At 42.8% G+C, this 15,642-nt stretch overlaps 1 protein-coding gene across 1 annotated transcript in view; it reads left to right on the forward strand.

Annotated features, from left to right (window-relative positions):
• The window catches only part of FANCC (Fanconi anemia, complementation group C), a 165,090-nt gene that overhangs the window by 6,742 nt on the left and 142,706 nt on the right, over positions 1-15,642 (forward strand). Inside the window, exons 2-3 of the mRNA XM_011927516.1 lie at positions 9,471-9,713; positions 11,615-11,699. Coding sequence (XP_011782906.1) covers positions 9,549-9,713; positions 11,615-11,699 — 250 coding nt within the window. The 5' untranslated portion in view covers positions 9,471-9,548. The remainder of the gene's footprint in view (positions 1-9,470; positions 9,714-11,614; positions 11,700-15,642) is intronic.

Here is a 15,642-nt window from a genome sequence, read left to right on the forward strand (position 1 = left end):
AGTTAGAAGTCAGGTAGTGCGATGCCTCCAGCTTTGTTCTTTTTGCTTAGGATTGTCTTGGCAATATGGACTTATTTTGGTTCCATTAAAGTAGTTTTTTCTAATTCTGTGAAGAAAGTCAATGGTAGCTTAATGGGGATGGCATTGAATCTATAAATTACTTTGGGCAGTATGGCCATTTTCATGATATTTATTCTTTCTATACGTGAGCATGGAATATGTTTTCATCTGTTTGTGTCCTCTCATTTCCTTGAGCAATGGTTTGTAGTTCTCCTTGAAGAGGTCCTTCACATCCCTTGTAAGTTGGATTCCTAGGTATTTTATTCTCTTTGTAGCAATTGTGAATGGGAGTTCATTCACGATTTGGGTCTCTGTTTATTTGTTATTGGTGTATAGGAATGCTTCTGATTTTTGCACATTGATTTTGTATCTTGAGACTTTGCTGAAGTTGCTTATCAGCTTAAGGAGATTTTGGGCTGAGACGATGGGGTTTTCTAAATACACAATCATGTCATCTGCAAACAGGGACAATTTGACTTCCTCTCTTCTTATTTGAATACCCTTTATTTCTTTCTCTTGCCTGATTGCCCTGGCCAGAAATTCCAATGCTATGTTGAATAGGAGTGATGAGAGAGGGCATCTTTGACTTGTGCCAGTTTTCAAAGGGAATGCTTCCAGCTTTTGCCCATTCAGTATGATACTGGCTGTGTGTTTGTCATAAATAGCTCTTATTATTTTGAGATACGTCCCATCAATACCTAGTTTATTGAGAGTTTTTAGCACGAAGGGCTGTGGAATTGTGTTGCAGGCCTTTTCTGCATCTTTTGAGATAATCATGTGGTTTTTGTCATTGGTTCTGTTTATGTGATGGATTACGTTTATTAATTTGAGTATGTCAAACTAGCCTTGCATCCCAGGGATGAAGCTGACTTGATTGTGGTGGATAAGCTTTTTGATGTGTTGCTGGATTTGGCTTGCCAATACTTCGTTGAGGATTTTTGCATTAATGTTCATCAGGGAATTGGCCTGAAATTCTCTTTTTTTATTGTGTCTCTGCCAGGTTTTGGTATCAGGATGATGCTGGCCTCATAAGATGAGTTAGGGAGGAGTCCCTTTTTTTCTATTGTTTGGAATAGTTTCAGAAGGAATGGTACCAGCTTCTCTTTGTACCTCTGGTAGAATTCAGCTGTGAATCTGTCTGGTCCTGGGCTTTTTTTGGTTGGTAGGCTGTTAATTACTGCCTCAATTTCAGAACTTGTTATTGGTCTATTCAGGGATTCAACTTCTTCCTGGTTTAGTCTTGAGAGGGTCTATGTGTCCAGGAATTTATCCATTTCTTCTAGATTTTCTAGTTTATTTGTGTAGGGGTATTTATAGTATTCTCTGAAGGTAGCTGGTATTTCTGTGGGATCAGTGGTGATATCCTGTATCATTTTTTATTATGTCTATTTGATTCTTCTCTCTTTTCTTCTTTGTCTGGCTAGTGGTCTGTTTTGTTAATCTTTTCCAAAAACCAGCTCCTGGATTCACTGATTTTCTATCTCCTTCAGTTCTGCTCTACTCTTAGTTATTTCTCGTCTTCTGCTAGCTTTCGAATTTGTTTGCTCTTGCTTCTCTAGTTCTTTTAATTGTGATGTTAGGGTGTCAATTTTAGATCTTTCCCACTTTCTCCTGTGGGCATTTTAGTGCTATAAATTTCCCTCTACACACTGCTTTAGCTGTGTCCCAGAGATTCTGGTATGTTGTGTCTTTGTTCTCATTGGTTTCAAATAACTTACTCATTTCTGCCTTCATTTCATTATTTACCCAGTAGTCATTCAGGAGCAGGTTGTTCAGTTTCCATGTAGTTGTGCAGTTTTGAGTGAGTTTCTTAATCCTGAGTTCTAATTTTATTGCACTGTGATCTGAGAGACAATTTGTTATAATTTCTGTTCTTTTGCATTTGCTGAGGAGTGTTTTACTTCCAATTATGTGGTCAGTTTTAAAATAAGTGTGATGTGGTTCTGAGAAGAATGTATATTCTGTTGATTTGGGGTGGAGAGTTCTGTAGATGTCTGTTAGGTCCACTTGGTCCAGAGCCGAGTTCACGTCCTGAATATCCTTGTTAATTTTCTGTCTCATTGATCTGTCTCATATGACAGTGGGGTGTTAAAGTCTCCCACTATTATTGTGTGGGAGTCTAAGTCTCTTTGTAGGTCTCTAAGAACTTGCTTTATGAATCTGGGTGCTCCTGTATTGGGTGCGTATATATTTAGGATAGTTAGCTCTTCTTATTGCATTGATCCCTTTACCATTATGTGATGCCCTTTGTCTTTTTTGATCTTTGTTGGTTTAAAATCTGTTTTATCAGAGACTAGGATTGCAACCCCTGCTTTTTTTTTTTTTTTTTGCTTTCCATTTTCTTGGTAAATATTCCTCCATCCATTTATTTTGAGCCTATGTGTGTCTCTGCATGTGAGATGGGTCTCCTGAACACAGCACACTAATGGGTCTTGACTCTATCCAGTTTGCCAGTCTGTGTCTTTTAATTGGGGGATTTAGCCCATTTACATTTAAAGTTAATATTTTTATGTGTGAATTTGATCCTATCATTATGATGCTAGCTGGTTATTTTGCCCATTAGTTGATAGCATTTCTTCATTGTGTTGATGGTCTTTTATAATTTGGTATTTTTTTGCAGTGGCTGGTACCGGGTTTTCCTTTCCATATTTAATACTTCCTTCAGGAGCTCTTGTAAGGCAGGCCTGGTGGTGACAGAATCTGTCAGCCTTTGCCTATCTGCAAAGAATTTTTTTTCTCCTTCGCTTATGAAGCTTAGTTTGGCTGGATATGACATTCTGGGTTGAAATTTCTTTGAGAATGTCGAATATTGGCCTCCACTCTCTTCTGGCTTGTAGGGTTTCTGCAGAGAGATCTGCTGTTAGTCTGATGGCCTTCACTTTGTGGGTAGCCCGACCTTTCTCTCTGGCTGCCCTTAACATTTTTTCCTTCATTTCAACTTTGGTGAATCTGACAATTATGTGTCTTGGGGTTGCTCTTCTCGAGGAGTATCTTTGTGACATTCTCTGTATTTCCTGAATTTGAATGTTGGCCTGTCTTTGTAGGTTAGGGAAGTTCTCCTGGAAAGTATGCTGAAGAGTGTTTTCCAATTTGGTTCCATTCTGCCTGTCACTTTCAGGTACACCATACACCAATTAAATGTAGGTTTGGTCTTTTCACATAGTCCTAAATTTCTTGGAGGCTTTGCTTTTTCCTTTTCATTCTTTTTTGTCTAACCTTGTCTTCACGCTTTATGTCATTAAGTTGATCTTTAGTCTCTGATATCCTTTCTTCTGCTTGATCGATTCAGCTGTTGATGCTTGTGTATGCTTCACGAAGTTCTTATGATGTGTTTTTCAGCTCCATCAGGTCATTTATGTCATTCTAGTTAGGAGTTCCTCTAACCTTTTTTCAAGGTTCTTAGCTTCCTTGCATTGTGTTAAAAAATGCTTGTGTCAATTTGTCAAACTAGTTCTCCGTCCAGTTTTGTTCCCTTGCTGCAGAGGAGTTGTGATCCTTTCAAGGTTTTTGGAATTATCAGCCTTTTTATGCTGGTTTTTCCTTATCTTCATGGATTTATCTACCTTTGGTCTTTGATGTTAGTGACCTTTGGATGGGGTTTTTGTGTGGATGTCCTTTTTGTTGATGTTGATGCTATTCCTTTCTGTTTGTTAGTTTTCCTTCTAACAGTCAGGCCCCTCTGCTAGAGTTTACTGGAGGTCCATTCCAGACCCTGTTTACCTGGGTATCACCAGTGGAGGTTTCAGAGCAGCAAATATTGCTGCCTGATCCTTCGTCTGGAAGCTTCGTCCCAGAGGGGCACCTGCCAGATGCCAGCCGGAGCTCTCCTGTATGAGGTGTCTGTCGACCCCTGCTTGGAGGTGTCTCCCTGTCAGGAGGCACGGGGGTCAGGGACCCACTTGAGGAGGCAGTCTGTCCCTTAGCAGAGCTCGAGTGCTGTTCTGGGAGATCTGCCGCTCTCTTCAGAGCCAGCAGGCAGGAATGTTTAAGTTGTCTGAAGCCATGCCCACAGCCGCCCCTTCCCCCAGGTGCTCTGTCTCAGGGAGATGAGAGTTTGATCTATAAGCCCCTGACTGGGGCAGTTGCCTTTCTTTCAGAGATGCCCTGCCCAGAGAGGAGGAATCTAGAGGGGCAGTCGGCTACAGTGGCTTTGTGGAGCCGTGGTGGGCTCTGCCCAGTCTGCACATCCCTGCGGCTTTGTTTACACTGTGAGGGGAGAACCACCTATTCAAGCCTCAGTAATGGGGGATGCCCCTCCGCCACCAAGCTCAAGCATCCCAGAATGACTTCAGACTGCTGTGCTGGTAGCAAGAATTTCAAGCCAGTGGATCTTAGCTGGCTGGGCTCCTTGGGGGTGGGATCCCCTGAGCTAGACCACTTGGCCGCCTGGCTTCAGCCCCCTTTCCAGGGGAGTAAACGGTTCTGTCTTGCTGGTGTTCAGGAGCCACTGGTGTATGAAAAAACTCCTGCAGCTAGCTTGGTGTCTGCCCAAAAGGCCGCCTAGTTTTGTGCTTAAAACCCAGGGCCCTGGTGGTGTAGGCACCCAAGGGAATCTTCTGGTCTGCAGGTTGTGAAGACCGTGGGAAAAGCGTAGTATCTGGGCTGGAATGCACCGTTCCTCACGGCACAGTCCCTCACGGCTTCCCTTGGCTAGGGGAGGGAGTTCCCCCACCCCTTGTGCTTCTTGGGTGAGGCGACACCCCACCTGGCTTCTGCTTGCCCTCCGTGGGATGCACCCACTGTCTAACCAACCCCAGTGAGACGACCTGGGTACCCCATTAGAAATGCAGAAATCACCTGCCTTCTGCATGGATCCCACTGGCAGCTGCAGACCGGAGCTTTTCCTATTTGGCCATCTTGCCAGCTTGTGGAAGATTTAAAAACTGTTTTTTAATTGTGGAAAGTAACATATTGAAAAGCGTATAAACATGATTTATACTTTGGTGAGTTATTAAAATGTGAATACATAGTCATTGCCACGCAGGTCAGGAAATAGAATATTGCCAGCATCTTGGTGCCATTCACGCACATCTTCCCAATAGCACATCTTCCTTTCCTCTAAAGCAGGGGTCCGCAAGCCCCAGGCCACAGATGGGTACCAGGCTGTACAGCAGGAGGTAAGTAGTAGGCCAGTGAGCGTGACTGGCTGAGCTCCGCTCCCTGTCAGATCAGTGGCGGCGTTCGATTCTCACAGGGGCATGAGTCCTCTTGTGCACTGCACGTGCGGGGATCCAGATTGCACGCTCATGTGAGAGTGTGACAAATGCCTGAGGGTCTGAGGTGGAACAGTTTCTCATCCCAAAAACACATCCCTCCCCTCGCTGCCCCGCCCCGGTCCATGAACAAATTGTCTTCCACAGTGGGAGATGGGTGCACCACAGTCTCGCAAGTCACCACTAAAGAACTTACCGTGTAACCAAATACCACCTGTTCCCCAAAAACCTATGGGAATAAAAAATTCTTTAAAAGAGAAATATATGAAACAGTGATTACTGAGAATATTCCAGGTTAATGTCAGACGGCATACCACAAATATAGGAAGCTTTCTTATTTTGAACGAAGCCAAAAGAAAAATGCACCTTATTTGTAGAGGAGCAGAACATTCAACTTCTCCTCAGAAACCATGTAAGGAAGAGGAGAGGGGAGTGAAAGATTTAAAAATACTGGTGTAAAATGCTGAGAGAAACACCGTACCTTATTAAGAACGTGTATTCAGATACCTCTGGGGATCTAGACGAAGAGAGCCTTTGAATGACTGAGTTCCACCTGTCAAGACGCAGCTTCCCAGCAGGGTTGGATTTGCCCAGCAGGTGTGATCATCCCACATGTGGCTGATGGCACAAGGTGCTTTGATTAACCAGATGCTGGCGGCAACCGCCACCCCCGCTCCCTGGTCATCACAACCACAGCACCGTGTTTTCACCCCCCAGCCCCGGAGGCTGTGGAGCAGCATATTGAGGATCACTGCACTGCATGATTCCTAAAGCTGTTTCCATTTAAAACAATCAGATACATTTCTATTGCTGAGCAAAGGTTGTTTGCCTTTTTTTGTTGAGACAGTCTGGCTCTCTCACGCAGGCCGGAGTGTGGAGTGCAGCGGTGTTACCCTAGCTCACAGAGGCCTTGAACTCCTGGGTCCAAGCGATCTTCCTGCTTCAGACTCTAGAGTAGCTAGGACTATAGGCACCTGCCATCATGCATGGCTAATTTAAAAAAATTTCTTTTTTGTAGGGATGGGGTCTTGGTTTGTTGCCCAGGCTGGTCTCAAACTCCTGGCCTCAAGTGATGCTCCTGTCACTGCCTGCCAAAGTGCTGGGATTACAGGCATGAGCCACTGTTCCAGGCCTGCAATTTTATTTGAATAAAATATTTGTCTCTTTTATCAAAAAGTTCTTCATTTTACTGGGTTCCCAAATATCTAAACTGATCTGCATGTAGTAACATATGAAATATGTAAGAAATTCATCAGTTTGTTTCTGCAGTTTCTTTCTTTCTTTTTTTAATCAGTCTCATTCTGTCTCCCAGGCTGGAGTGTAATGGTGCAATCTTGGCTCATTGCACCGCCGCCTCCTGGGTTCAGATGTTTCTCCTGCCTCTGCCTCCCAAGTGGCTGGGATTACAGGTTCCTGCCACCACGCGCAGCTAATTTTTGTTATTTTCAGTAGAGACGGGGTTTCACCATGTTGGCCAGGCTGGTCTCAAAACTCTTGACCTCAGGGATCCACCCACCTCGACCTCCCAAAGTGCTGGGATTACAGGCGTGAGCCACCATGCCCCGCCTCTTCAGTTTATTTCTTTAAGGACACAAACTTTAGAGCCAGACCCTGGATTCATATTCCACAATCATAGTTCTGCTGTTTACTAGCAGTTATTTCCTTTCAGTTTTTTACATAATCTTACTTTAAGCAATTATGTAATCTCTTGGTGCCTCTGTCAAATGGAGATGATAATAGTACCCATTTCACAGTGTTGCTGTTAATGATTAAATCAGTATGAATAAAGCATTTAATATACTGCCAAGAGCATTGTATAAATGTATCCAAGTATAAACTATTATTATATTTATAAAATGAGATATTACTAATTAAATTTCACACAGGCAACATAAAAATAAAAATTTTTTTGGTGGGGAATTACCTTTTAAAAATTAAATTACTGGCTGGGCAGAGTGGCTCATGCCTGTAATCCCAGCACTTTGGGAGGCTGAGGCAGGCGGATCACTTGAGGTCAGGAGGTCGAGACCAGCCTAGCCAATACGGTGAAACCCCGTCTCTACTAAAAATACAAAAATTAGTTTGGCGTGGTTGTGTGTGCCTGTAATCACAGCTATTTGGGAGGCTGAGGCAGGAGAATCACTTGAACCCAGGAGGTGGAGGTTACACTGAACCAACATCACACCACTGCACTCCAGCCTGGGAGATAGAGTGACATTTTGTCTAGAAAAATAATAACACGAAAATAAAATTAAATTACTTCATCTGGAGAAGCATTTTGCTGTGGCATTTAACTTAGAACTGTACTGTGAGGAATACCAGTGAATTATTCATTCCTTAATTCAGTATTTTTTGAGTGTTTGCCAGGCATATGCTGCATTCTAGGAAGATAGGGAATTTACACGGCAGTAGAGGAAGTGGTAACTAAGGGAATGAATAAAGCCCAGGATAATTATCCGGAATCAGCAGAAAGGCCTGGGAGGATTTGTTGTGTGCATGAAGCAGATGAGAGGCCTGGGCTGGACCATGGTGACCAGGGGAGAGGAAACAAGGGCTGTTGGAGAGGGTGCTGGAGCCATGTTTTGCAGGGTCAAGACTCCAAGCAGCTGGGAGTATCTATGGGGAGTTTAAATTTCTTTTCAAGGAAGCTGTGAAGAGAGGTTTTACCCAGGGGAGTGTGCTGGTCTCATTTACATTTGCTGAAGTTTTTTCTGTCTACTGCGCGGAGAGTGAATTGGAGAGGGGCGGGCCCAGCCTGGCAGCGGACACGTGCAGCACTCCAGGGCTAGGCGGAGGGGTGGCAGTGAGGCGGAAGGAAGTGCACGCAGTCACGTCAGATCACACGCATTTATTTTGGTGGTAGACTTGACAGGTGGTGTTGATGGCTTGGATGAGGAAGACAATGAGGAGGCACGGACGTTACCTGGATTTTTGGCTAAGTGCCATTTTGACAATATGCATATATTCACTCTATTATTAAACTTTCTTTTCATTTTGACATGATCCTTCTCAAAACTGTAAACGTTCTAGTATGTGTGCTGCCTACGTGAACATGAAAACCGCACATTTTTTAGGTATTTTAAAACTTTCCCAATCTAGATGTTTTGCACTGCAGCCAAATTGTACAGTCGTTTCAAATTTCTTCTTGTTTTCTTGTTTAGTAATGGGAACCGCCTTTGTTGATATTTTGGGTATTTAATTGGGAGCATTTTACCTGTTAATTATGACTGTTGAGGATTTAAACTCACTTTATTTACCACCAGTCTTTTGAAATTAGATTGCTGACTATCCTGCCTGCCCTGGAAACTGTCAGAGCCTGTGAAGGCCTGCACCTGTTGAGAGGCAGCTTTCCCTCCTCTGCGCTTCCTGCTTCTGGCTTCTATGGGCGATGAAGGGGTGTGGGATGGGAGGGGCACCTGGAGCTGCTGAGCCAGCTCCACCTGAGGCTCACTGTGTAACTTCATTGTTCTTTTCAGCATGGCCTTCAGGGGTAGGAAGTCAGGCTTGTGAGATTTTATCTACGGTCGCTTAGGACTGATATTGCTCCTCAGTAAGTGGAATTTATTATTACTTTACTAAAATATGGCTTCTTCATTTGAATGAAGTGACATCAAGCATATAAAGCAATCTGAAAAGATTGCTTAAATTGTTGCATGTGGAATTAATTATTTTACTTTTTTCTAAGAAATGAAGAGAAACGGGGAAAAAAATTCATTAGACAGTAATGCATAGAGATTTTTTACACCTAAATGAGAAGCCAGAAATTCATATAAGACATAAGAACTTCAAAAAGATTTCTTAGGCACAGAGTATTATTAAACACTCATGGATGTTTTTGATTTCCTATTACATTAAAATACTCAAATCAACTTCATATTCAGAACATTTAAAAATAGCTCAATCTTAAAAAGAAGATATAAAGTATTATCAGCTGTGCTTTTTGTGCATAATTAGCATGTTGTGCCTGTGGAGGTGTAATGACTTCTAACCTAATGATAGTATCATGATTAAAAGTTCAGATGGTAAAAATTGGAGCTCCAGCTGGGTGACACATTTGATAACAGTTCAAAGATGACTCCAGCATAGAAGCCATGCTATTTTAGTTCTTCGTAATCCCCCGTTCACCCATCAGTGAGTCGTGAAGGCTCTGATAAAAGAGCCTTTTAGAAATGCTTCCATTTGTTCCCTTTCTTACAGATTTAGTGTGTGCCCAACATTTCCTTCAGTGCTGGACAGGCTGCTGTGAAGAGACATCACCTTTTCCCTTTTTCCAAGATGGCTCAAGATTCAGTAGATCTTTCTTGTGATTATCAGTTTTGGATGCAGAAGCTTTCTGTATGGGATCAGGCTTCCACTTTGGAAACCCAGCAAGACACCTGTCTTCACCTAGCTCAGTTCCAGGAGTTCCTGAGGAAGATGTATGAAGCCTTGAAAGAGATGGTAAGTAGTGGACCAAAATAATGAAATTATTTTCTGACTTCAGGGACTCTGCCAGATTTCACCAAGACAGAATGCCACCCGGAGTCAGGACTTGTGGTGTTGAGTGAAGTGCCAATGGATTAGGAAGACAGATTACTCAAGAGCTGGTTTCCTAGTCTCCGACGTATTGTATTATTATAATTTCTTCTTGAGTAGCTGTATTGTCACATGAGTCTTCCTGACCAAACAAGTTGTTGTTTTTTTTTTTTTGAGACGGAGTCTTGCTCTGTCGCCCGGGCTGGAGTGCAGTGGCCGGATCTCAGCTCACTGCAAGCTCCGCCTCCCGGGTTCACGCCATTCTCCTGCCTCAGCCTCCCAAATGGCTTGGATTACAGGCGCCCGCCACCTCGCCCGGCTAGTTTTTTTGTATTTTTTAGTAGAGACGGGGTTTCACCGTGTTCGCCAGGATGGTCTCGATCTCCTGACCTCGTGATCCGCCCGTCTCGGCCTCCCAAAGTGCTGGGATTACAGGCTTGAGCCACCGCGCCCGGCCACAAGTTGTTTTTAAATAATCAACATTTCATGCTTGTTGTCAGGTAGTAAGTGGGATTCTTTTAAAGGCCTTCGTGTCCCTTGAATCTTGGAGAATCTGCTACATGCTTAACCTTTCCTCAACCCTCTTCTCAAGTGGGCTGTCCTAAGAGATGATAAATATTACAATTTCTTCTTATAAATGTAATACTTTTTATAAATATTAAGATTTTGAGTATCTTTACTATTATATAATTTATTTTCAAAATTTACTAAATATTTTCAGTTTGATGTCATTTTATTATGATAGATATTTTTATGATTTAGCACGTTTATATATTATGAGCTAGTATTTTGTATTTAATTTCAAAATGAAAAGCAAAATTGTCACTTAACAAAGTGTTCTTGTATTAAGCTTTTCTTCCTGAAATCAAAGAGTAAGTAGGAAATTTGAAGAATAATTTGTATTGGTAGTATGAGTTCATACGTCTTTAGAAACTATAAGGAAAGATACAGTCTGTGTGAACAACCAATGCTAATTTTTAAAAATTTTTTTAATGAGACATATGGAACTTGACCTTTATGTGGTCCCAAAACGTCTGGGACCAGCCTTGATGCTGGGACACGTGTGAGACGTTTTGCCGCAGGAGCAGAAAGTGCCCGTCGTGTCAGCTTGCTTGCACCTTATCCTAGTTTGCTTTTATTTCTGAGCTTTTGTGAAAGGTAACAAGTGGAAAAAGGTCCATTTGTACAATAGCATGCATGTGTATTTTTAAATCTATTTGGTTGATCCTTTTTCTGTTTCAGGGTTTAGATTGTTACAGCCTAAGTATGATGTCATTTGCCATACAGTAATCAAAGTAGTAATAAACAGAGATATATACATTTATGCTTTGGCTGCTTTTATTTCTTTTTACAAGTTCCAGAGTCTCGTCCCTTTAAACTTTCTTCTTTGAAATAGTCTTACTGGAGTTGAGTTCGTAACCTCTCTTATGTTAGAATGAAAAACCAGGATAAAGATACGGGATTATATAGTTATTAATCACCAATAATGTGTTTTCAGTTCTTAAGCAGTCTTTGTTATTTTTAAATAAAGAAGCCTTTATTGACTATTAAGTATGAGTAGAATTAATTTTGCAACACAATTGATTTTACCTGTGTCATACATCTTAGTTTGGTGACCTCGTTTAAGGATGAAGTAAGGTGGTTGGTTGCTTTTTAAACTTTATTTGAATTACTTACCTAAAGATCTTCTCTAATCCTTTTTTGCTTACTTTTAAAAATGGTATACTAAACAAGAAGCATTCAAGCTCCCTCAACCTGTAATGTCAGTTCAGTCTTTCTGAGTTGCATAATGCTTTTACTGACCAAAATTTATTTTTCTTTCACAGGATTCTAATACAATCTTTGAAAGATTCCCCACAATTGATCAACTGTTGGCAAAAGCTTGTTGGAATCCTTTTATTTTAGCATACGGTAAGAATCCAAAACGTGTCCTCTCAAAATACAATCTTTGCATTGTTTCACAGAGGCTTACATTATGAACCTTTCTCCTATTTGTTTTTTATGGAACAACTTACCAAATGTATTCATTGTTCCATTACAAAGATGGCGCCTACACTGTTGTCCAGGTATGTGTGTGTAGGTTTGTATAGATACACACACACACACACACACATGCACGCACACACCCATGTAGATCTTCAGGAAAACAGAGCTCTTTGTATTAGAGGACAGCAACTCCTAGATGATTTAAATAGCTATTTTTGCCGGTGATCACTTTCATAACTTCATTTTAAATTCAGTATAAAATAGCTATACTAATGATACCGAGTTAGTTTTGTTTCACGGTTTCATAACTCACACCTGTTTCCATGTTGTAAAGTCATTCTTGAGAGCCTGAGTCCTGCCATAACTTTGCCTTTGGCGTTGCCGCTGTGACTTTATTTAAGGGTGCCATTTTGGTTTTATCCAAGGTGGAGATGAACGTGGGGGCACTTAGGGGAGGTATTCCTTCAGCAAGCTCCTGTCTGCTGTCCAGTCTCATTTCCTGTGCCATCTTCCACAGCTGTACCTCATGGTGGTAGCCAGGTCCTGTTACTAACAGTGCCTGAAGGCACTTTGTGGCAGGATTCCTTTCACACTCATTCTCCTTTGAAATAGCCTTACTGTGCTGAGGTAGGAGCTGCTGGGAGTGTCTCCGTGGCCTCCAGCATCTCCCTGTGATACCCTTACTTCACTGTCTGATGCCCTGGAAGACAGCATGACTCTCAAGAGCAGGAACCGTGGTTTTAGTTCTCTTTGTCGTCCTAGGGCCTCCCAAGGAGCATGGCTGAGGTTTGCTTTAGATTGACTGTATTATTAGCTAATGTAATATTTACTTTTAAGACTTTTTAAAGTCGAAGACTAATTGCATAATGTAATGACATTAGAACCCAAAATAAAATGAATATTCCCCTTTGATGCTGTAAAGAATCCTAGAGTTTCCCATTTCCAGGCTGTCATAGCCATTGGAAGAGATGTGAACTAGGCGGGAAAGGACAACATGCGTGTTTAGCCCTGCGAGCAGGCGTGCACGGACGCCCACACGCTCAGCCTCCCTCATTCTGCCCCACCCTCGTATGTCCATCCTCCTTGCCGCTTACACCTCTTTCCCCAACCCCTAAACTTCTTTAAGTTCTTGATTCAAATAGCAAAACTAGTGAGGCAGCAATGTGTTTGCCCATCAGGGCCACGTTACCTGTCCTTGGTTTATCTATTGCAGTTAGGTCAGTGTTTCTCAAACATCTTTGACCAGAAATACATTATGTATATATGTACGTGTGTATATGCATATGGATATGCACACACACGCACAGTGAAACACATCTCATGAAAGAATACATGCAACCCCCCTTTGACTTTCTGCAGTTTCAGTTACAGTATAGTACAATAAGATATTTTGAGAGAAATGGAGAGATCACATTTACGTAACTTTTTTTTTTTGTGAGACAGAATTTAGCTCTTGTCACCCAGGCTGGAGTGCAGTGGCGACATCTCGGCTCACTGCAACCTTCGCCTCCTGGGTTCAAGCAATTCTCCTGCTTCAGCCTCCCAAGTAGCTGGGATTACAGGTGCCTGCCACCACACCCAGCTGATTTTTGCATTTTTAATAGAGATGGGATTTCACCATGTTGGCCAGGCTGGTCTTGAACTCCTGACCTCAGAGGATTCGCCTGCCTCGGCCTTCCAAAGTGTTGGGATTACAGGTGTGAGCCACCGCATCTGGCCTAAGGGTTTAACAAGGACAACAATATGAGAAATCAACTGTAACAATACAGTGTAGTACATAACTTTTATTACACTATGTAGTTTCAGTTGATTTGTTGTATTTTTGTCCTTGTTAATCCCTTACTGTGCCTAGTTTATAAGTTAAACTTTATCATAGGTATGTGTGTATAGGAAAAAAAACACTGTATTTAAGGTTTGGTACTGTTCTCAGTTTCAGACATCCCCTGAGGGTCTTGGAACATTTCCCCCATTGATAAAGGGGGACTACTGTGTTGTTATTCTGTGCAGTCCATATTCACTATGCTGTTCATAGTGAGTGGGTTCATGACCCAATACTGATTTCATAACCCTTGATGCTTCTTTTTTTTTTTTTTTTTGAGACGGAGTCTCGCTCTGTCGCCCAGGCTGGAGTGCAGTGGCCAGATCTCGGCTCACCGCAAGCTCCGCCTCCCGGGTTTACGCCATTCTCCTGCCTCAGCCTCCCGAGTAGCTGGGACTACAGGCGCCCGCCACCTCGCCCGGCTAGTTTTTTTGCATTTTTTAGTAGAGACGAGGTTTCACCGTGATAGCCAGGATGGTCTCGATCTCCTGACCTCGTGATCCGCCCGTCTCAGCCTCCCAAAGTGCTGGGATTACAGGCTTGAGCCACCGCGCCCGGCCCCCTTGATGCTTCTTGACCAAAAGTTTGAAGAACATTGATCTAGGCCAATATTGATGGCAGGAAAAAGGAAAAGAAATTGTTGAATGACCTTCATTTAAAAGCAGTACCCATTGTTAGGGGCTTCATGGATTTATTAACTGCTTTTTAGAAGGAAAGAAATTCTACGTCCTTTTAATGTACATGGTGGATGTAATACGTCCTCAAGTCAGAAGTGTGAGAAACACGGGGAGGTTTATGATGTAGTGTGAGAGGCATTGCTCACTTTGAGTTGGGCACTGTTCTCTGTGGACTACATAATGGACCTAATTAATTCTTGGTGACAGTGTTGCAGGGTACGTAATTATGGATTAGAGTCAGTGAGCTGCTTTCCCTAGAATACAACACTAAGAAGAGCCAGAACCCCACTCCTCGTGTGACTTTAAAGTCCACCTCACTGTAACGTTCTGTCCCTGTTGGATCACATCTTGTGATTGAAGTGTTCCAGTCTTGGCATTCCCACTAGCCAGCTTCACTTGCACATACATATTCATTCAGCACGCATTTACCAATTATTATTATTATTATTATTTTGGAGACGAAGTCTTGCTCTGTTGCCCAGGCTGGAGTGCAGTGCCGTGGTCTTGGCTCACTGCAGCCTCCGCCTCCTGGGTTCAAGGGATTCTCCTGCCTCAGCCTTCTGAGTAGCTGGGACTATAGGTGTGCACCACCACATCCAGCTAATTTTTTGTATTTTTAGTAGAGACGGTGTTTCACTATGTTAGCCAGGATGGTCTCGATCTCCTGACCTCATGATCCGCCCACCTTGGCCTCCCAAAGTGCTGGGATTACACCACACCCAGCCTATGAAGTGTTTTGTTGTGTGTGTGCCAGCCCTTAGGAAAACGCGGTTCACCATCTCTGCCCACTGGGAGCTTCCAGTCAGGGAAAAAGAGATACTTAAGCAGGTCAGCCTGACTCAATGTAATGGTTCTCTGATGGGAGTAGCAGTTGCTGAGAGGAAAGGAGGATTTCTCAGGAGAGACCCTGCTGGGGCAGACTTGGAAGATGTGATTCTCTGAGACAGGGCAGCTGAACTTGTGGGGTCTCACATTTCTCCTTTGTGAGAGTAGGAGTTCAGACTGGTGTCCTTGAACTCGCATCTGTGATCTTTCCTTAGCACCTTACCTGCATTACCTTGGCCCCTCCGACAACCAGAAACAAATTCTCCATCCCTTTCTGTCTCAGCGCTCGTGTTACCTTTTGAACTGCTCTTAAATTTCAGTTTCCTATTGAGGTGTGCCCTGGCTCTGAGCTCACAGAGGTGGCTGAACAGCACGAAACCCCATGAGCAGTCAGATGTTGCATGTGTTGTCCCTGTTGTTTCACTGGTTGGGCACTTTCTTCCTGGAAGGGATCTTTTCTTATGGTTTTATAATACCAAAATTGCTCTTCTTCTTTTTTTTTTTTGAGATGGAGTCTGGCTTTGTCGCCCAGGCTGGAGTGCAGGGG

The sequence above is a fragment of the Colobus angolensis genome, unplaced genomic scaffold (genome assembly GCF_000951035.1).
Source record: "Colobus angolensis palliatus isolate OR3802 unplaced genomic scaffold, Cang.pa_1.0 Scaffold72, whole genome shotgun sequence".
In the NCBI taxonomy this organism is placed as follows: domain Eukaryota; kingdom Metazoa; phylum Chordata; class Mammalia; order Primates; family Cercopithecidae; genus Colobus; species Colobus angolensis.